General features: G+C 37.6%; 1 protein-coding gene across 2 annotated transcripts in view; it reads right to left on the reverse strand.

Annotated features, from left to right (window-relative positions):
• Micu1 (mitochondrial calcium uptake 1) overlaps positions 1-23,068 on the reverse strand; it is a 246,445-nt gene that overhangs the window by 82,764 nt on the left and 140,613 nt on the right. For both annotated transcript variants that reach the window (XM_004623988.2, XM_004623990.2), the window contains 2 exons: positions 14,827-14,909; positions 12,279-12,476 (listed from right to left, as the gene is read on the reverse strand). In XM_004623988.2, the coding sequence (XP_004624045.1) occupies positions 12,279-12,476; positions 14,827-14,909 (281 nt within the window). The remainder of the gene's footprint in view (positions 1-12,278; positions 12,477-14,826; positions 14,910-23,068) is intronic.

The following is a 23,068-nucleotide window of genomic DNA, read 5'->3' on the forward strand; positions in this document are numbered from 1 at the left end:
AAAAAAAAAAAAAAAAAAAAAAAAAAAAAAAAAAAGAAAGAAAAGAAAAGAAAGGTTTGTGTTAATATTGATTGCAGAATTTTTTGTGCCTGTATCTTGTACTCTAAGTAACTACTTTAAAGATAATAATATGCAGTGCATTAACTATTGTTATTCTCTTATCATCTTGTTATAAAATTTTTACATTTTTTCCATGAAATAAAAGAAAAATATGAGAAACAAAAGAGACTTAATAATCATTCCTGTGCTATTGCCAGGCATAGGTGGTACACACTTGTAATCTCAGCATTCAAGAGGCTGAGGTAGGAGGATTACCTGGGCTACAAAGTGAGTTCAAGGCCAGCATAAACTAATAGCAAAATCTTGTCTCAAAAAAGACAATAAAATGAAGAGAAAAAAAAGACATTTCTGTGCTATTAACTGAATTAAGATGCTAATAACCTAATGCAATATATGACCCTCTGAAGTGGCATTTGTTCAGAGTATGAGTTCAACAAACTGTATGTAATGCATTATTTATTTGCAAATTACTGCAAAGCTGGCTCTGATTCCTGAGACACTGTCTAGACTCCTCTAAGGCCCTGGAGTAGAACAGAGGTTAAAGCTATTTTTTAAGGAAATTTCCCTTTGGGCTCAGGGATATAGTTCATTGGCACAGCACCTGCCTGGCAAGTGTGAGGCTCTGAGTTTGATTTTCAGTACAGACAGACAGACAGACAGAAAACAAACTTCCCTTTAAAATCTAAAGACTATAGTTTTGAAAGGCACCTGCAGGTAAAGATGGCTAGAAGAGTAAAAAAAACCTAAAAGACCAAACTGGAATGCTGACCTATAATCCCAGCATTCTAGAAGGTTAAGGCAGGAGGACTATGATTTCAAGCATAGCCTACCAATATAGAGCCTTCGTGTGGGAAAAAGAGGGTTGAGGGTATAGCTAAACGCATAGGCCCTGGACTCAATGCCTGGGGGGAGGGACATGGGGAGAAGGAAGGAGGGAACAAGGGAGGGAGGGACAGAGGGAGGGAGATGGCCTACTCAGATACCTTAGATATTTAAGTTAAGGTTCCTTATTCTAAATTGGTGTGGCCCAATTTGGTCTGCTAGGTCTTGGAGGAACCTAGGAAAAATCATCACTGCAGAGTTGTACTACAAGGCACAGGGTCCTTTTACCAATATGAGAACACCTAGAAGATACATCAATTCAAAGCCTGGTCTGGGACAAACTTGCTAAGAAAGGTCATTTTCTCTATCACTCTCTCCTGGCTTCAGTCCCAGTGTTACTTGGTGTTCCCTTGCCTCTTCTCACCCTTTCCTTTAGATAGTATACATTTCACAGTTAGGGTTGACTTCCATAATGCCACCTCTGGGAAATGCCCAAGCAGTTCGTTGCCCTCTGATTTCACAGACTGACTTATATGTCTCAATTTATACCCTCATTGTACTAAAGCACATTTCTACCACTGTGAATTATGTATAACACTGGAAAAATTTCTGGTCACTTATTTATCAGGCCTCTAAGGGGTAGAACAATATTTTGTTCATCTTTGTATCTTGAACATCTAGCATCATTCTTAGAAAGCTAGTTAGTAGTTAAGAGTCAGACTGCTGGTAATCAAAGTTCAGCTCCATCTTTATTTATTGGTGGTACTAGGGATTGAATTCAGGGCTTTTACACTGAGCCATATCCCTGGCTTTTTTTGTATTTATTATTTAGAGACAGGGACTTGCTACATTGCCCAGGGTGGGGTCAAACCTGGACTCGTACTTCACATTTGCAAGGGACTTGCTACATTGCCCAGGGTGGGGTCAAACCTAGATTGGTACTTCACATTTGCAAAGTGCAGAGATTACAACTGTGTGCCACCATGCCTGGCTATAGTCCCATCTTTCATTGGTTTGAGATGTTGAGAAAATTATTTAGTCTCCCTGTACTTCACTTTCCAACCTGTTAAACGTGGATAATTATAATACCAAGTTCATATTGTGAAGATCAAATAAGCCCTAATGAAGCACTTACGAATAGTGCTGGGCTTGTGGTAAACACTCAAGAATTGCAGGGTCATATTTTTCATTATGTGGTGTACATTGAAATTTTTGTTGAAATGTTCAAGACCGCTATAGATGTATACCTGTAGATAGCTGCAGGTAGAAGAGTATGTGTAAACACTGAAATATAAATTTATATACATCAGCCTTTATACTACTTTTCATTTTATTCTATTGCATCTCAACTGTATTGTAAGTTAAATATCCTATTGTATGTGACACTAAAAATTTAACCTTGTCTGAATTCTGAATTCTAAATAAATGGCCTCTGGACTTCTTAAGCATTGGCACATAGCTCACTCAAAAGCTGAGAAGCACTTGTATTCCATGAAAGAGTGGTTGCTAAGACTACTTGAATGATAGATTCAAGAAAGGTATTCCCTGGAGAAAGATCAGATCTTCATGACTTATTTATGAGCTCTTTTTATTTCCTGTGGCCAGTTTAAAAAGAACTTAGAATGTAATGTTAAAGATATTTGATGACAGGAAAATCCTGGAAACTGCCAAGGATTATAAAAGTATCACTAACACACTATTGACTTTGAAATTACAAAGTTATCTGAAAAACAAGTAAAAATAACAATTTCTAACAGTTCTCTGTACTTTTTTTCTTCTTTAGTTTTCTATACTCTAATGGTCAATCTGAAAGGCCAAATTTAGAAATGCTAACATCTTTTAAGAATCATACTCACAACTAGATAGTAGGGGAACACATTTATAGTCCCAACTACTCAGGAGCTGGGGCAGGAAAATTGCTTGAGCCCAGCCTAGGCAACATAGCACAACCTGGGGAGGGAGAAAGAGTGAGGGAGAGGGAGATAAAAAAAGAAACAATGACAAAATATTGAAGAAAATTAAGTTGTTATTCTATTATTGTCCTATACATATACAGTATGTTTTTTTAAAAGCAATGTTTATTTCATTAAAAAAATAATACCTTGGTCCCTCAGTGAAAGACAGATTATTAGTTATATGGATTAGGTTACTGATCTAACTGCTATTTACTGTAGCAGAGATTGTTATTACTATTACCATAGTAGGTATTATCTTTTACTTTTATTTATTTATTTTTGTATTTTACGGAAGGGTCTATAGGGTGTTCAGGGTCTTACTATTAGATCAGACTCTAGTGATTTGCCTGTTTACAGCCTCCTAAGAGCTAGGATTACAGGCATGTACCACCATGCCCAGTCTCAATTGCCATCTCAGCATGCCCTGGGGGTGGGGCCAGTACAGCAGGCCTGGGGATTGAACCCCAGGCCTTTGTGCCTGCTTGCAGGTGCTTTAATCTGCTGAGCTATTTAGCATTCTCTCTCTCTCTCTTTTTTTTTTTTTGTGGTACCAGGGATCAAATTTGAGACCTTGTGCTTGCCAGGCAGACACTTAAGATATCTCTCTGGCCCATTATTATTATTATTATTTTTATATTTTTGGTGGAACCGGGGATTGAACTCAGGCCCTTGTGCTTGCCAGGGAAGCGCTTATTCCATTAAGCCATCTCCCCGGCCCCAGTATTATCTTTTTTTTTTTTTTAATTTATTTATTTGTGTGTGTGTGTGTGTGTGGCCAGCTCAGCCCACCAGGGGGCGGGGTTGGCTGGCATGTGGTGCTGGGGGATTGAACCGTGGTCCCTGGGCTTTGCTAAGCTTGTTCTAAGTAGGTGCTTTAGACCACTGAGCCATCTCACCAGACCCCCCCCAGTATTATCTTTTTAAAATTTTTTTTCCATAATTTTATTGAGAAACAAAGCAATGAGACAGTTTCAACCATTATTATCTTTTAAAAGAAACTTTAAACACATACTTGGTTTGTTAGAGTCAAAAATACCTTAAAAAAAGATTAAACATGGTGGCACATGTCTGTAGTGCCAGCAATGTGAGGCTGAGGCAACAGAATCACAGATTCAAGCACACCCCAGGCAACTTAATAAGACTATGCCTTAAGACAAAGCTAGAGATTGTACCTCAGGCTGAAGGCCCTGGGTTCAATTCCCAATACCAACAAACAAACAAATCCCCCAGAACTTGAGAAACAAGTGCCTTTTAATAAGCCTTCCTACGGACTTTTGAAAAATTCAAGCTAAAAACATCTAAAGTGGGAGTAAGAAACTAGAAATTTATTATTGTCCAAGTAATCCAAGTAGAGGGGAAAAAAAAATTCAAGTAGAGGGAAAAGTTGAAGAACAAAATTAAAGGAAACCTCAATGAATATCCCATTTTGTTTCTTAGATTTCACTAAGAATGAACTTTCACCTTTTAGTTTACATAATGGAGTCAATTTTCCAAAAAAAAAAAAAAAAAAAAAATCAACAAACAAAACTGGGCTATGAGGACTCTTGAGAGTGTTCTAGTTCCAATACATGTTTGGTGGACATTCTTCTGGCCTTGTGGCCTTCTTTTCTACACTTTTCTGGCCAGAAAAGAGCTGAGGTCTGTCCCACACACTGGCCTAACATCAGGGAAAGACAGGCAGACTTAATTCTGCTTCCACATTTTACTGAGGTGGGAACAAAGATGTTATCTTATGATTTAAAGAGAAGAAGATTCTAGACTCTCCCCAGCCACTTCTAAGTATCTAGTTGTAGTTTTAAGTATTTTAAGAATTCTTTAATACTTAACTAAAGTAACTTATCTGGGTTGGGGGTACAGTTTAGTTCAGCTGGAAAACATTTGCTTAGCATGCATGCGGCCCTGAGTTTGATCTCCAACAAAGAAAAAAAAGAGAATTAACCCTCTTATATTTTCTTTCTTCTTATTGAAAGATGGGAATAATTAGCATAGTTCTTTATATCTCCCTTTTATTTTTCTTTCTGATTGAACAAGTCTAGTTAACTTTTGAAGACTGGGAATAAGACAGTCATTATTTTTTGAATTGTATCTAATTTAATTCAGATAATTGATATCATGCATTCTTAAAACATAATAATTTGGCTACACAATAAGCACATGGACCCAAACTTATTTTGCAATCTTTTTGTTGTATATTCCGGAATTAAGACTCTTCATTTTTTGTATAAATTAATTTTTACTTCTCTTTGACATGACAGCTCCTTTTTCCATTTCTCCCTGAAATTAAAATTAACCATAATTTTTCAAAGCATTTTCAATTACCTTTCATTTTTGACTGACATCTTGCTGTAGAATTTAAAAAAAAATCAATGAATATATTAACTGGAATTAGATTTGGCACTTGTCTCTGAGGAACTCAATTCAGCAGTTTCTGCTAGCCTTAGATGGAATTCTTAATAACCTTAAAAGAGGCTTTAAAACAAACATTGTATTTTTAATAGTTCCTCAAAAATCTGTTTTTTTGTTTTCCTAAGACAGAAGGGTAGGATGAAACAAATATGATCAAAATTAAGAATGTTAAAATATTTATTTTTATTTTTTCTGTATTTAGGACAGGGTCCATAGGGTCTCACTACATAGATCGGACTCTAGTGATTCTCCTGTTTTCAGCCTCCCAAGCACTGGGATTACAGGCACACACCACCACACCCAGTCTCAATTGCCGTGGAACATGCCCTACAAGCAGGGCCAGCGGCACTGCAGACCGGGGATCAAACCTGGCCACTGTGCTCTGTGTAAGCAGGTGCTTTTAGTCAGCTGAGCTATCAGGCCAGCCCTTTAAAAAATTTTAATAAACTAGTGATTCCCACTATTAAATACAATTAAATGGCTAGTTCCGGTAGTATCTTACAAACCAAAAAGAATAGAGTATTTCTTCTCAGTATTAAAAGAGGCATTTGGGGGACCGGGGAGATGGCTCAGTAGGATAAGCGCTTGACTGGCAAACACAAAGGTCTGAGTTCAATCCCCGGTTCCGCCAAAAGAAAAAAAAAATAATAAAAGAGGCATTTGAGCATTGAGGGAAAAGGGCAATAATGGAAAAGATAAGACTATGGGTATTCAAGACATGTGATCTTTTTCTGTCTCTAAATTAAAACTTAATTTTTGAGTCCCAAATAAACTGGGTACAGAAGCCTCATCTCAGACTAAAAGCAAAAACTTAAGAAAAAAAAAAAAAGGAAAAACTTAATCAGATAAAGGACAGAAGTATTTCACTGTGGAAACAGACATGAATTGGAAAATTAACTCTATGATACTGTTGAGGGTGTTTTTTTTGTACCAAACGTTGAACTCAGGACCTTGCACTTGCCAGGCAGGTGCTTAAGCCTGCTGAGCTACCTCCCTGCTGAGCTATCTCCCTGGCACTCTTTGATATAATAATTCTTGGATTCTAGCCTCTTTGAGTTTCAGTTTCTACATCTGAAACATGTAATTAATACCATTAAAGCTGGTAGGGTCAGTGGGAAATAAAACATGTAATGTATGTAAAATACCTGGATCACAAGAGGCACTCATAACTAAATGGAATAATTAATCTCCTTGATCTAAAATTTTATTTATTTTTATTTTTTGCAGTATCAGGGATCAAACTTGGGACCTTGTGTTTGCCAGGCATGTACTCATGCTGCTGAGCTACAACCCCAGTCCTGCTCTGAAATTTTAAAGCATATATAACTAATGAAATAGAGATTGAAAGAATGATGAAATTATAAAACCCATGTAAAAGTTATTAAGATATTAATAATAATTTCTATTTTCTTCTTAGCTGTGATGAGATTATATTTCATAGTCAGTGAAGGGAAAAATTATCCAAACTTTGAAAAGTGATATTCAAAGTATTATAAGAACAAAAATTGCTGCCATTTCCAGATGTTTTATCAAAAATTATTTTAAGGTCACAGTAAGGCATTTCAGTCATTCAGCTGTGGCAAACTGTTTAGAAATCTACTATGTGTATAATGCTATGGCACACAGGGGTTACCAAAAAAAAAAAAAAAAAAGGTGAAAACATTTTTAAAAGGAGTATTACATACCTAGTTGTGTTACATATATGACTTTTTTAAAAAAATGTATTTGGTTGTTGCAGTCTCACTACACAGCTTGGACTTGTGATCCTCCTGCTTTCAACTTCCCCAGGCATGTACCACCACTCCCAGACTCGGTCAACGGCTCTGCCTACCCTGTGGGTGGTACTGGCATGGCATTATATATATATAACTTTGTATTAGTTTGACAGGGTTGCCACAACAAAAATACACAAGGATGGCTTAAACCCAGAAATGTATTTTCTCCCAGTTCTAAAGGCTGGAAGTCCAAGAACTAGGTGCCAGCAGGGTTGATTTCCTCAGAGGCTTTCCCCCTTTGCTGACAGATGGTTGCTCTCCAAGCTGCCTCTTTCCAGGACTGCCTGCTGTACACATGCACCCTACTGCATCCAGATCTTCTCTTCTTATAAATAACCAGCCAAATTATATCAGGGCCACTGTAACAGCCTCTTTTTAACTTAACCAAGCCTTTCAGGGCCTTATTTCTAAATGTAACCACATCATAAAATCATGGTGTGGGGTAGGGAGATAGTTCAGTAGAATAAACACTTGCCTGGCAAGCACAAGGTCCTGAGTTCAATCCCCAGTACTGCAAAAATAAATAAATAAATATAAAAATAAAATAAATTAAAAAATAAAATAAAATAAAATCATGCGGTACACATTTTAGAGGAACACATTTTAGCCTGTAACAAAACATCATCTCTGTATAAATATCTTAGTTAAAATGGCTATACAGCTAGTTTCTCTAAGTTCATTGAAAAGAAAAATTTGTGCTAATATTGTTTGGGTATCTCATCCCTGTATCTTGTACTCTGAGTAACTACTATGAAGATAACAATACTCAATGTATTAATTATTGTTATTCTCCTGTTAGCCTATTTTGAAACTCAGTTTTATTTTTTCCTACCAGAAATCAAACTCAGAACCTTGCACTTGTCAGGCAGGTACTGTGCTGCTGAACTATACCTCCAGCCCTGAAACTCTTTTATTATTTTTACTTTTTTCTCTTTTAAAAAAATCATCTCATTTTAACCACTGTTTGGTTTACAAACAAGTGAGTAGTCAGGCTCTGAGAGAACAGATAATACATGAACTATCACACAATCAGTTAAATGGTGAAAACACAATTTTAATCAAGGCCTAAATGGCACCAAAGCCAATGTTCTTTCTACTATTCACATGTCATTAAAGGTCTACCAAATTAGTTGGAAAGATACATTATTGACTGATGAAACTTTAAAATGGGGGCTTGGCACACAGAGGCATTTATTCACTTCACCTGCATCATATTTTGTGGGTTTTTGTTTTTGTTTTTGTTTTTGCAGAATTGGGGGTTGAACTCAGGCCCTTGAACTTGCCAGGCAAGTGCTTATTCTACTGAGCCATCTCCCTGGCCCTGCATCATCATATTGAAAGAACAGATTCAGGACTGCTAAATGATAGGCTAGGCTTCTTCACAAAAATGTCCTCTGATCCCCTCACCTGAGGAACTGCTGGCCCGAAGCTTACAAATACTACTAAATCCAATGGCCTACAAGTAATCCTAATTCAAATACAATATAACTTTATAGAACAAGTACTTTAGATAGGACTGCCTATAAATTTCTTTTCTTCTGTATTTGGCTGTATGCTATGTACAGGGGCATGTTTATGAAATCCTTAATCTGCTTCACAAGTTTTTACCCCTCAGGTAATCCACACAACACATTTGTGGGCTTTTAGCTCTATGGCACCTCAGGATGAAAGCCCAACAGCCTGTGCTCTCTCTTTCTAGACTCCCATTTGTGTTTCCAGCAATTAGTGTTAGGCAAGAATGTGGTCAGATTGGCTCTTGCTCAGCCCTCTGGGCTGATCCTCTACTATTCATCAAAGTTTACTGAAAGTATCATGATACTTTGTGCTTTACTCTAACTAAATTTTATGGATCTATATTCTATGTTAAATTACAGTTGTATAACAAGTTAAATCATTTATATTCCCACATTATATTAAAATATTTCTGAAGAAGGTCAGTCTGGGTATGCGCATTAGAACATATGACTTGAAGCCTAGTATATGCTCTTACACAAAGATTGTTGAATAAGGTCTATTTCTTTCTATTGTACACTGAGGTATGTGTGTGTATGTAAGATATATATATATATATATATAATATCTTATATATAATATATAATAATATATATTAGCTCTGTTGTGTCTCTAGTGTATTTATATATAAAATATATAGTAAAAATATAACTATATAATATAAAAATAAAAATATAAATCAGTGAACAAAGTAAAATTTACCATCTGAGAAGTATCTGTTTTTCATCAAGTGAAAATATACTGATCAATCATCTCTAGTCCCAAAAATCCAAAATCTGAAGTGTTCCAGAATTTGAAGCTTTTTTTTTTTTTTTTTTTTGGGGGGGGAACCGGGGATTGAACTCAGGTCCTTGAGCTTGCCAGGGAAGCGCTTATTCCACTGAGCCATCTCCCCGGCCACCAGAATCTGAAGCTTTTATAAATCTCAGCATGATACCACAAGTGGAAGATTCCACACTTGACTTCATTTGGTGGATCACAGTCAAGAAACAGGTACACTATTTATAAAATTATCTTTAGGTTATGAATATAGGGTGACATAAATGAATGTCATGTTAAGACTGAATTTCAGCTGGGCATGGTGGCACATGCCTGTAATCCCAGCACATGGGTTGGAAGCTGAGGCAGGATTGCCAGGAGTTTGAAGCCAGCCTGGGTTACAAAGCAAGGTCAAGGTCAACATAGACTACATAGTTATTAGACCTTGTGTCAACACCCTCCCCTGAAAAAAGACTGAATCTCATCCTTAAGGTACCTTCCCACATATATACAAATATTCCAAAATTCAAAAATTTCCAAAGTCCAAAACACTTGGTTCCAAACATTTTGGATAAGGGATACTCAACCTATGCCAACACATATTTTTTTCTTTTCTTTTTTTTTTTTTTGTATTTTAGGGAAGGGTCTTTAGGGTGTTCAGGGTCTCACTACTAGATCAGACTTGTAGTGATTTGCCTGCTTACAGCCTCCCAAGAGCTGGGATTACAGGCATGCACCACGGCCAGTCTCAACTGCCATTTCAGTGTGCCCTGGGGGTTAGGACGGCAAGGTAGGTCTGGGGATCGAAACCCAGGCTCCTGGTTCTGCTTGCAGACGCTTTAATCCACTGATCTATTTGGCTGGCCTCAAATATATTTAGAAACTGAGGTATTATTAATTTGTGATTGAATTTCTGGTTAAAAAGAGCTGACTAGCTAATCAGTTTTGCTTCAATTATTGTTTAGATCTGCTCAGTGATTTGCTAGGCTGATGTGTTGTACATGTGGTGGGGACAACCTTTGAAATCCAGATACATAGTCGCCTTTCCTATGCTTACTTAGCCTCTGCCTTGTGCTAAACAAAGAAAGTTATTATCTAATCAGCAGTGCTAAGTGAATCAGAATAAGAAAGCTAAACCATTTTTCCGTGTAGTAAAAATGTACTTTAAACTATATGTGTAGTTCTTGCTACTTATTACAGGGGCTTCAAGAGCCTCCGGAAGCAGTTTGACTTACTGAAGAAATCCATAACTTTTTTTTAGTTTATGCATTTTGTACTGGCATTTGCTACTAGAGCTTGGACTCAGTTATCTTCCTGTTTCAACCTCCCCAGAGCAGGGATTACAGGTGTGTGCTACCACATCCAGTTTTGGTGGCCTCAAAACTGGATGTGGTAGCACACACCTGTAATCCCTGCTCTGGGGAGGTTGAAAAGCATGTGGTACCAGGAATCGAACCCAGGTCCTCCCACTTACCAGGCAGGTGCTTAGACTGCTGAGCTATCTCCCTGGCCTCCATTATTATTACTTTTTAATGAATTTAGGACAGGGTCTACAGGGTGTACAGGGTCTCACTACTTAGATCAGACTCGTAGTGATTCTCCTGTTTTCTGCTTCCCAAGCACTGGGGTTACACCACCATACCCAGTCTCAATGCTCTCTCAGCGCACCCTGGGGTTGGGGCTGGCACAGCATGCTGGGGATAGAACTGGTCACTGGGCTCGGCCTAAGCAGGCACTTTAGTCCGCTAGCTATCTAGCCAGCTTTCCATTATCTTTTATAGGTACATTTTATGAATATTAATCCTGTCATATTAAAAAACAAGTAAAATGTATGTTTCAAAGTTTCTTCCATCCCCAATACCACATGCCACACTGGCCCCGCCCCAGAATGAGCTGAGCCAGTGACTAGTCTGTGCGTAGTGGCACATACCTGTAATCCCAGTGCTGGGGTGGTTGACAACAGAAGGATCACCACAAGTCTTTTTTTCCCCCCACTGGATTTTAAATTTTATTCATCCTTCTATTTTTTTTAGCAAGATTATGAAGATTACCAAACAACATTCTTATGGATAGTAGGAGTTCAGTTGTAATTTTTAAACCTGTCTCAATTGAATCTGATGGGTGGAAAAGGTAGAAAGAAGGTGTCAGAATCAGGAGAAAATGGGAGAAAAGTCAGAGAAGTGATGTATATAGTTGGGGAAAAGCAATGTTTTTCAATATTTTCATGTGTTTTAGTTACAGTATTTAGTATTTTGAAATTCTAAGTAATATTAAAGTAGGGCATGTATTGGAAAAAAAAAGACCAAGAAAAAGCAGTATAATGGAATTTTTAAAAATCTCAATAAATTAGAGAATTTTTTTTGTCTCCAGATAAAAGTATATATACAGGCATCTAAGGAATGTTTTAAATTTCAATTGCTAATAAACTCAAAGCACACTTAATAAGTATACCTGTGGTGTATGCAGTGATACTTTTAGAAAGTAGTATTCAGGGACTGAATAGCTTGACTGTTTAAACTTACAGTACATAAGTAAATCCTCCAAAACAGTAAGACAACTTTGCAACTCGGAGCACACGTTTTTATTCTAACAGTTGGTATTTCCAGTTGTTATTATCTCTACAAACTTTCACTGGAAAAACTATTTAATATGTCCCCTTATCTCAACCTTCTAGTGCCTTCCATACAATGAAAATGAAACTGGGGTACACACTCAGGTTGGGAACTGCTCTGAGCACTGGATTTAATTCTCCTCCAGCAGGGTCTCCCATGACAACTAAAATTTACAAGGTAGACTTTTTCGATTTTCAGTTCCAGAATTACATCATTACATGACATTGTCACAGAATTTGTCATTTCTTATCTACTGTTAGGTCATAAATCACCAATAATGTTCAAACCAATCAGTTATCTCAGTTGGAGAGAGACAGAAAGAATCCTGCATTACTGACCCTCCTAGCATATAGATGATAGATCTCTTGAAGTCATACCTCCAGCTTTAGAACATCATGCTGAAGTTTACGCTGAAATTCGAGGAAGTTTTTGATCGTCAGTTTCCCCTTGAGATCAGCTCCAAAAAAGTAGGTTGTAAGGGCTGAACATAAGCCAGACTTGAGGGTGTTACCGGTAGTAGGACGATCTCTATGGCGCATACCCATGCTGGTTTGGGAGCGAATGATGCTCTGAACCTAAAACCAACCAACCCATAAAAAAAGAAAAGAAAAATATCATAAAAGTGAGAAAGCATAGAAAAAAATAATTATTGTTATTGAGTACATGCCTATGCTGTACAACAATGATCTCCTTTACTACAAACAACAATCTTACAAGGTTGTTATTATCCTCATTTTGAGACAAAGAGACAAAGAGATTGAAGCACACAGTTGAATAACTTGCTCAAGGTCAAGCAGCTAACAAATAGCAGAATTCAGACTCTAAAACAGACAGGTTGACATGTTTATGATTGGGATCCACTTAGGAAATTTCTCTACAGAAAAGAATAAGCATTTGTTCTGGTGGTTTAACATGTCTCTCATACAACTAGAATAACCACTTTACAATGATATCATCTGTATTCTGGCAGAGTTTAAGAAAATCCCACATGCGTCACTACTCTCTCTCCAACTGGGATGAGAGACAGCAGAGCTTTAGGCAAAATCCTGATCTTTGTAATAGAAAATAGACTTACCAGAATGATACATAAAATGCAAAGTTGGTATGAAACAATATTTCAAGAAACATGGGGACTTTGTTCAATCTTTTTTTTTTTTTTTGTATTTAGTGCAGGGTCTACAGAGTCTATAGAGTTTCACTATGTAGATCAGACTTATAGTGATCCACCTATGTTCATCCTCCCAAGAGCTGGGATTACAGGTGCACACCGCCACACCCAACCGCAATTGCTATTGCAGCATGCCCCAGGGGTGAGGCCAGCATGACAGTTCAATCTTTTGAGAAAGAGTAATTTTGGGAAGTAGCAAAGGGGGCTACATAAGTAAAATCAGCCATTCAAAATAATGAAAAAACTGATAGGTAAGAATAAACAATAAAGGTATGGTAGATAAATAATGCATAGCGCTTTGTGGGTGATTATTTTTAAAGTGCCAAATTAAAAACACGTAATAGTAGCCAGGTGTAATGGTGCATGCCTGTGATCCCAGCACCCTGGGAAGCAGAGGCCGGAGGATCGAAAGTTTGAGCCCAGCTCAGACAACTCTGTGACTTAGCAAGACTTTGTCAGAAAATTAAAAAATAAGGAAGGGTTGAGGGTGTGGCGCAGAGAAAACACCTGGTGTTCAATCCCAAATCCTAGGAAAAAAAGCCTAATACTTAAAACCGTAAGATTTGTAACTATGTTATTTACCTGAAATGTCTTTTAGAATTTTATTAACTTTGACTATGAAACAGATTTACTTATGAATATTTAAAGAATTTGATTTTTAAAAGTTTTTCTCTTTATAAAAGTTAATCAATTTGTTACAATAAAGGCAAAAAACATAGAAAAATAGGCAATGTTAATCTTCCACAAGAAAACTGCTGAAATACCTTTCATTTATATATGCATATATACATGCATACTACAAAATGTGCATATGTATGAATACATGCACAGATATTATTTCAGGCATTATTTTCCATAAATAAAATTTTACTCTAACATATTAGTAATGTGATTCATTCTCTCTCTCTTTCTCTCTCAGTCTTTGGGATAGGGTCTCACTATGCAGTTCAGGCTGGCCTTGAGCTCACTTTGCAGCCCAGGCTCGTCTACAATTCAAAGTGAACCTCCTGCCTTAGTTTCCTGAGGGCTGGGATCACAGGCATGTGCCACTCTGCCTGGCTTCAATAACTTTTATTATTGTTCTTTCGGAGTTAACACAGCATGCTAATATGTAGCATTTAACCAGTCCCTTACTCGTGGCCAATTAACTTGTTTCTACTTTTTTTGGTATTATAAACAAAACAGCAGTGAACATTTTATATTTTCTTGGGTTGTTTATTTCCTCAAAGTAAGCTTTTAGAAGAACTGAAAGATGGCAGGGTACATCCATTATAAGGTATTAACATACACTACCAAATAACACGTATTTGGAGAGGGTAAGCTCATGTAACACACTAATAATTTCAAGTCTTTATATGTTCCTAATTTGTTGCATAATCTTTCAATATAATAATGTGATGAAGTAGGAAAAACCAAAAGATTTGAAGTTCTTTTCAAATCCATGAGTTTCTAGTTACATTCACTTGAGCAACTTGCCCAATCTTGCTGACATGGGGATAGTATTTTAAAATATACTGCATCCAACTGTTCCTAAAGTAAAAATTTTACACAGAAAGCATTTAGCAAATGATAGCTGTTCTTACCACTTTGATTAGACACTTAATCACAATATCATATAACTTAAAAATAAATATCACTGATTTTAGACTCAAAAGGAGTACAAGATATTACTTTATTAAATCTGTCATTAAATCTAACATATATGAAATATATTTTAAATATTAATGTATTTTACAAAACTCATTAGCACAACTTGCCTGTTCAAACTCCTCCATGTCTACTTCTCCATCTCCATTCAGGTCAAACATCTTAAAGGCAATTTCAAAATTTCTCTGAGGAGCTACAAGTACAAAAGGAAAAGAGCGGGAGGGCAAGAGAGAAAATAAAATTATGGAGAAGTCATTAGGCAAAACTGTGTCTTTAAGAAAAATAAAATGGTTAAACACTAAGATAACATTCAAGTCAGAAAATGACATGTTTTTACCTACATCAACTTTTTAGTGATATTCCTTAAAAAAACCAGACAATCTTACTGTCCTGTGTAAAATATAGCACTTGTTTATCCTTGTGTCTTAACACTGTTTCTTAATTACTTCAGCTTTGCTTTACAGTCAGCCCCCTCCTTGTTATAATATTTAATTTTTTCCTTTTTTTTTTTTTTTTGTATGTTGAGGGTTAAACCCAGGGCTAAACACAAACTTAACCACTAAAGAGCTGTGTAATATTAATGTTGTCACTGTTGCTTAAATATGGTATTTATCTGGGCAGGGAAGTCTGTCTAGGATAAGACACTGCAGTGCAAGAAGCAAAGCAAGAAGTTGAAAATCTAAATCTTTTTTTGCCTTTAAATCAAGCTGGGTTACTACTCTTTTTTTTCTAGTCTCCTCATTCTCAGCACACTCAGGAGTACAGAGCATGTCGTTTCACCAGCAGGGGTTGCCAGTTGTTTTATATTAGTTTACTCATCCTCACCATGGCTCTTTGGAAGGGCAGAAAAGCATACTGTAAACTGTTCAGCTTCCTATTTCAATCATGTCAGATGCACACACAAACTACTGAGTAAAGTATTCTCAGGTGGCAAAATTAACCTATAGTGTAAGAAACAAAATAGGGCTATGTATGTAGTTCAGGAGTAGAGTGCATGCCTTGAAAGCATGAGACCCTAGACTCAATCTTCTAGTATCACAAAACCAAATCATAAAATATTGGATGCCTGTAGCAAAGTGACACCAAGTCGTATGTTCCTACAAATAGATTAAAGCAGCAATCCCATTCTTTATCTCCACTGATGACAGTTGGTTATACAGGGTACTTAAACTTTCAGCCTATCCTAATTTTTCATTTCTGTTATTGTCCTGTGAGATCAGTGAAGGCACATGCATAGATCATTTAAATAAATGAACTGTCCTAGCAAATCTAATTATTATTTCCTCCTGCAGTCAGAGTTAAACACATTTTACCTAACAAGATGGTACATAGTTTCCTTCCTTAAGTGAATAATTAGAGTTCCTCAATGCTTCTGTAGTGTTCTAGGACTAACTAAAATATAATTAGTTTATTTTGTGCATTGGAATAACATGAAGTAAACTCCCATGATAAATGCTCTGATAAAGAAAACCAAGTTGTTAATTTCCTCTGATGCTTCAAATTTACACTGCTGTAGGTAATAAACCAAAGTAAGGATTCTACATACCTTAACCCCACAGAATTAAATTTTTACTTAATGTCACATTTAGCAAAAAAAGTAAATACTGTATGTAGAGAAAAAATGCACAAGCTTTATCTGTTATGGATGATGGTAGGGTGTCCATATACTCAGTCTGCTCATGATTTGTCAACACCAACATCTTCTGGGCTTAAATTTCATTTGCAGATAACTACCCCGCTAGGCTGTAAGTCCTTGGGGTTCTGTTATCTGGATGAACCATGAGCCTCTCAGCTTCTACTGTCTGCTTCACTTCAGGTTGGTTTCTAAAATGTCTGCTCTTCTACAGGTCAGAACTACAATTACAGGGAAGGTCAAAGCTGGGAGAATTAGACTTTTGGATACTTATTGCTACTTCTTAATTTTTTCCTGTCTTAGTATAATCTTTTATTGAGAAGTTACTCTGTGCCAAGTATTGAGATAGATCATTTTAGGCAATTTATTGTTTGATTTTGTACTCTCAATCATACAGTTTTTTTTTTAATTTTTTTTAATTTTTTTAACATTTATTTATTTATTGTGTGTGTGTGTGTGTGGCCAGCTCAGCCCACCAGGGGGCGCGGCTGGCTGGCATGTGGTGCTGGAGGATCGAACCGCGGTCCCTGTGCTTTGCCAAGCTTGTTCCAAGTAGGTGCTTTAGACCACTGAGCCATCTCTCCAGCCCAATCATACAGTTTTGATTCCATTATTTTTTATGCAGGGGGAAACTGAGGGTCAAAGCAGTTATGTAAATAGCTCAAAACCACACAGCTAATACATGGAAGATCTGAAACCTATAAAGTTTCTTTTGGCTTCACAGCCTCTACCATGAATACAGAGGAACTTACCATGATAAACAACTCTTTATGCTTATGTATTTTGATCTAGAAACAAAACATGATTTACTGGTTGTATCAGTCTCTGCAAAAGCTGAGAGTTCCAAATTGCTATCTCAAGGAGATACTTGATAGCAAAGAAGATATGCATATTATGCTCAGTAGGTTAGACCTGGCTGTATTAACTGCAGAGTCATACGCAAATTAGTCTATGAGAGGTTTGTTATTTATCTTTCAAAATTCTGAATATGAATCTCTTTAGTCAGGAGTGCATTTCATTATTTTTTTCTCTTGTGTCATATACGGTCCATTTCACTAATATACATTATTTTCCTAATCTCTGCAGATATCCAAGTAGCAAGGGCACACACTGAAGGTTTTAAGTAGGACAGTGTCACAATCAGGCATTTATAAAGGACTTCTCTGGCTCTTATAAATTTTGAAAATGTGAAATGAGGTGATGACAGTGGAAATGGAGAGGAGGGAAGTAATTTGAAATGCCATAAGAAGGCAGAAATTACATAACTTAATGATTAGTTAGCTGTGATGGGTTGAGAGTGAAGAGGAATGACAGTATTACTGGCTTAGACTACCATGTAACTTTCATGTGACTTACCAAGAAATAAAATAGATGCAAAACATTTGAAAAATAAAATGAGTCTAGGTGGGATCTGCTGAACTTGAAGGTCCCATGCATATTCAGATGTAGACAGTGGAAGCATGATTGAAAGTTCTAAGAAAGTGGAAGCTTTACCTTGGTCTTAACCATCCAGCAGAAAAGTATAAAAATGAAGTATAAGAAGTAAAGCCATGCTGTTATGTTGAGCTGTAGGGGACTCAGGTCAACAATTTCTGACATTGCCAGAGAAGCGGAAGACCCAATACTATTATGGACTACCGAACTCTTTTAGAATATTTTGCTGAGTTTACACACCTATAATATTTAAATGATGGAACTTAACAAAAAAGGGGATACAGATGAATGTCCATTTTGTATCTGTGTATTCAAAGTGGTTAAGATAGATATATAGTTACATTCTCTTAATGAATAGAGGGATTTGCTGTAATGGTGTTTGTAAATAGGATATCAAGTCCGCATCTTGTACAGCAATTAACCACTAGGAAGAATGTATGCAATGTGTTAATTATTGAAACTGTCCTACCAATTTGGTTTGAAACTGTCTCACTGCTATTTGTTTCTCAATAGAATTATGGAAAAAAAAAGAACACAGAAGAAATGAAACAAAGACTTCTAAAACAATAAAAGACTCAATGAATCAAAAAAAAAAAAAGAAAGAAAGAAAGAAAGAAAGAAAGAAAGAAAGAAAGAAAGAAGAAAGAAAGTGGAAGCTACTGGCATGTGCATAGTTAGCTGAAAAAAGTCCAAAATGAAGTTTTCCAGAAGGAATTGAGGGATGATGAGAAGGCTAAGGGAAGGGTAGAATATAGATGAAGGGAAGTATTTTAAGTGCAAGGAAAGGGAAAAGAATCAGGGAGCGACAAGGTGGCACACCTTAGGAGGAATACAGCCCAAATTAATAGAAATAGGAAAGTGACACAAAGTCATACGTTCCTACACATGGATTAAAGCAGCATTTGATTCATCTCCACTGATGACAGTGGTTATATAGGGTACTTAAACTTTCAGCCTATCCTAATTTTTCATTTCCATTATTGTCCTGTGAGATCCATGAAGGCACACGCCTAGATCATTTAAATGAACTGTCCTAGCAAATCTAATTAATATTTCCTCCTACAGTCAGGGTTAAACACATTTTACCTAACAAAGCATATCCTGTACTGTCTGAGCCTTCTCCTTTTATCCCAGCTACTTTCACACAAAGCATGCCCTGTACGTCAAGCTATTCAGCGTGCTTATTAAAGTACAAGTGAGGGTGCCCAACACTATACTCTTGTGCTCTGGTCACTGCAAAGGCAGCCTGGACAGTAGCAGCCTTCCCAGACTACTGAGGAAGGACTTCCAGAGAGACCAGCCTCACCTATTTAGTCTTTATCTGCTGAGGTCAACAAAGACCCAAACCAGTTTGTTTAAGTGCAGTGTGCTACATAAAATATATTGCTAGGCAATTCCCTTTAAGTGGAGGCTTTACAGTAATTTTTAAAAACCTAGTTATTCTGAAACATTTATGATGTCTTGGGTTTATACTAACTCATGACCAGTTTCCACAGAAAGGTTCTGAGAGAGAAATTCTTTTGAAATCCACAGTGAACATGGAGGCTTACAACCTTGCTAAAAACAGTGTAATCTATTTTCTACATGATTTCCAAAATGGTCTTACCATATGTTGGAGCTGATTAAAACTTACATGACAGTCTTTGTACCATGATATGGAATTACACAAGGTCTGTTCTGGGTAAAAATCCTATTTTTGTACTATTATTCTACCACTAATAGCAATGACAGGAAAACAACAATGCTAGACTTTTCTAGAGCATGTTTCTCTACTTTGCTTTAGTACTAAGCAAAAAGCATCCTTTCTTATGTATAAGTCAAATAATCAAACAGCAACACCACTAGCTGCCCTGAGACTCTGCAGCTGTTTCACATACTATTCTTTAATAGAAAATGCACAAGACTCAAATTTTGGCTCTTCCAACAACATGAGTCATTTGCTGCCTTAAATTCTTTTTTGCTAGCACTGATGGAATGATTAAAAAAAAAAAAAAGAACAGGCTATACTCTAAACACGTTTATTAACTTCTGTTTGTTTAATATCAACCAAAGAATTCCTACCTATATCATTCCAGTTTTAAAATGTTTCTGTAGGATAAAGGAGATAATTAGTATACAGTGGCACAAGATTCTGAGTTAGGAAATACTTTAGAATATGATCTTCTAGTACATCATCAACCTTTCCACTGAGTTTGTACGGGTGCCCACATAGCCTCTCTCTGATTTTTTGAGATTGAAGTCACCATTTCTGAGGCTTGAGCACCGTTGATCATATTAAGTTTTTTTTCCTTAGGCACAGCTTAAAGCTATTTTCAGCTCTTATGAAATTGTCATAATTCAATTTTCTAGATACATAATACAAAGCTATTACAATGTCTCTACTAAAATTTCTCATAACTTGCTTTGAGATCGTCAACACTGTTATGGCCCTCTGCAGGATATTTTAAATGGCCAATACCTCCCATAAATATCCTAAATTTAATTAACTCTGGACATGACAGGATTTGTAGAACAAAAGAATTGCATTTTTGTTTATTTATTTTTACAAAATAATGGGACTAGCATTATTGCATATACGGTCCTAGTGTCTTGCTTTCTACATAACACCAGAGTTGGAGGATAGGATAAAAAAAACCCTACATGATTTAGATTTTTAAAAAAAAACAAACCTTCCCTTCTATCTTTCTGAGTGCTTCATGGAACAATGGGCTAGGCACAATTTGGAGGAAAATTTCCTTCCCTTTTCACAGTGGGAGAAAAGATCCCACAGCTGTAGTAGAACATTTTGTTAGGATGACTGCCTCAGTAGAATGCTTCACCAAAAGAAAATAGCCTTACCACAGCTTAATAATATCTTTTAAATTTTATTTATTTATTTATTTATTTATTTATTTATGTGTGTGTGTGTGGCCAGCTCAGCCCACCAGGGGGCGGGGCGGGCTGGCATGTGGTGCATGGGGGATTGAATCGTGGTCCCTGGGCTTTGCTAAGCTTATTCTAAGTAGGTGCTTTAGACCACTGAGCCATCTCACCAGCCCCAGTTTAATAATATCTTAACACTTAAGCAGCAAAGACTGATTCTCTTTTTGCAGACCTAAGTTGGCTCATTGCAATCTGACTTCATTTCTCATAGTAACTATTTTACCTATTCGGCTCTTTTGAACTCCATCTCTGCTGAAAGGGGCCCGTGGGATGGCTCTGTTGGTGGTAGCAAGGGGGAGAAACAGGGCTGCGAGTCCCTCTGCGGTATGGTAGGACTTCAAAGGCTAAAGCTCTGGCTTGTTCCCAGAATAATGCTTCAGATTTCCTGGTATTCAGGACACAGTTTGTATCCTTTTCCCTTACTCAAAAGTAAAATAGAAGGAGGGCAATCACCTGGAGGAGCCACTCAGTCATTGTAGCCACAAAGGCAAACAAAGTGCCCCCATTCCAGAAGAACTCAACTGGCTCCAGCTGGAGCGTCAACTCGCTGAACTTCCTACTAACCTGTTTTGAAACTGTCTCATTGCTATTTGTTTCTCAACAAAATTAATAATAATAATAAAAAAAAACTTGTTGAGCAGACAGAAGCTGTTGGCTGTTGCTCTGCTGGCTCCTGGTCACCCACTTCTGGTCAGGGTATGAGTGCTGTGTACTCCATTTGCATTGCACTTAGTGGCACTGGGAGGACAGCTGGGTCTTCCTATCAACTGTTCCTAAGAACGCTCATTCCAATGGCCATAGGTCCTTCAAGGCCTGAGGCAGAAAGCAGCTAGAATAGGATATCAACCACTGCACCTAGGTGATTATTCAGGACTTTGGGTTATTTTAATATCATTTAGTAAAGCAGGAGCCAGTTTCTGAGGCAAAAAGGAACACGTCATAAAGGGCTGTCTAGGAGCTTCAGAGGATGGGCATGGTGGACAGTTGTGCTCTTATTCAGAGGGCTCTGATTCTGCAGTTGTCACCTGCAGAGCTGGATTCATACACAGGAGGCCCTGCAGAGATGCAGTGTGGTCCTGTTGGGCCCTCTAAGCTGTGGAAGGCAAACTACTAGGCTACTGCCTCATATCTTGCTATGTGAAGCCACAGTGTTTAGGTCACCTTATGTGGAATTTTCCCTTCAGAGGTTAGTGCTTAAGCCTCACTGGGGGACTCAGACTGGATACTATGTAGTGACTGAATTCATTACTTGCAATGTAGTCTTACCATTGGGCAGCAGCAAGCTGTCAGATCTGGCTAAATGTACCCTGGGCTCCCAGGCATCTTTCCCCAGACCAGAAGCAATCCAGCACAAATGAGCAGGCACTCTGCTCAGCAGGTGCTCTTCAACAGCCTCTGGACCCTCACATTTGCCACTGATTGTGGAGGCAGAATCTGCCAGAAGGGAGAATCCTTCTTCAGGTGCAGCCTTGGTGCTCCTAAACTGCAGTGAACTGGATGGGCGTCAGGCCCTTCCCTGGAAGTTAAAGTGGCTGATACAGCTATAGAGGAAGATTTGGGTGGGATACCCGAAGAAAGAAAAGTAGGAAACAACTCATGTCTTAAAGCCAGATATTTGAGGCTTGTTGTTCTAATATGAAGACTCTCAGTTGGAGTCCTCATTATCTGAACTGCACAAAAACCCCATCATGCTTGGAACCCCAGCCAAACTCTTTTGTGACAGGATTGAGGATGCCCTATGTGGTTTCTGGGCTCTGAAGCCCAAATAGGGTATGAGATGTAAGAAAACTGTAGGAGCAGAGGCTGAAGAAACTCTAGGGAGAGAAACAGAAGCATGCTAATCTCCATGCTTATCTCCAGCTCAGAGACAGACACAGCACATAAAAAACAAGGGCAAGGCGATGCCACCTTTCTTGTAGCTTGCTTGAGGAGCAATAAAGGGATTTTACCAGTAGTGGCCCAGTCTGCCACTGGTTTTCCCAGCTGAGTTACCTTCAGCTTTGAACCTGAGCATTCCAGATGGCTCTGCTGCTATCCATAGCATCTTTAATGCCTGAGAGCACACTGGCCTTAGTGCACCCACACATGCTGTATAGTGTGAAGCAGCCTCGACTGTGAGAATAGCAGAGGCCAGTGGCAGCTGGCACACTGTGAGTTGCTGTTACTGGGAATTCTTGATTCTGCACATCCTCTTGGAAGAGAAATCAGGTCTGTGAAAGTCCATCTAAAGTTAGAAGATTGGAATGGGTGATATAGCTCAATGGTAGGGCTTGCTGATGATGGACAAGGTTCTTTGTTGAGTCTCCAGTGTGTCTATGTCTGTTTCTCTCTGTCTCTCTCTCTGTCTCTCTCTCTGTCTCTCT

This window comes from Octodon degus, unplaced genomic scaffold (genome assembly GCF_000260255.1).
Source record: "Octodon degus isolate 3935 unplaced genomic scaffold, OctDeg1.0 scaffold00005, whole genome shotgun sequence".
NCBI classification, from domain to species: Eukaryota; Metazoa; Chordata; class Mammalia; order Rodentia; family Octodontidae; genus Octodon; species Octodon degus.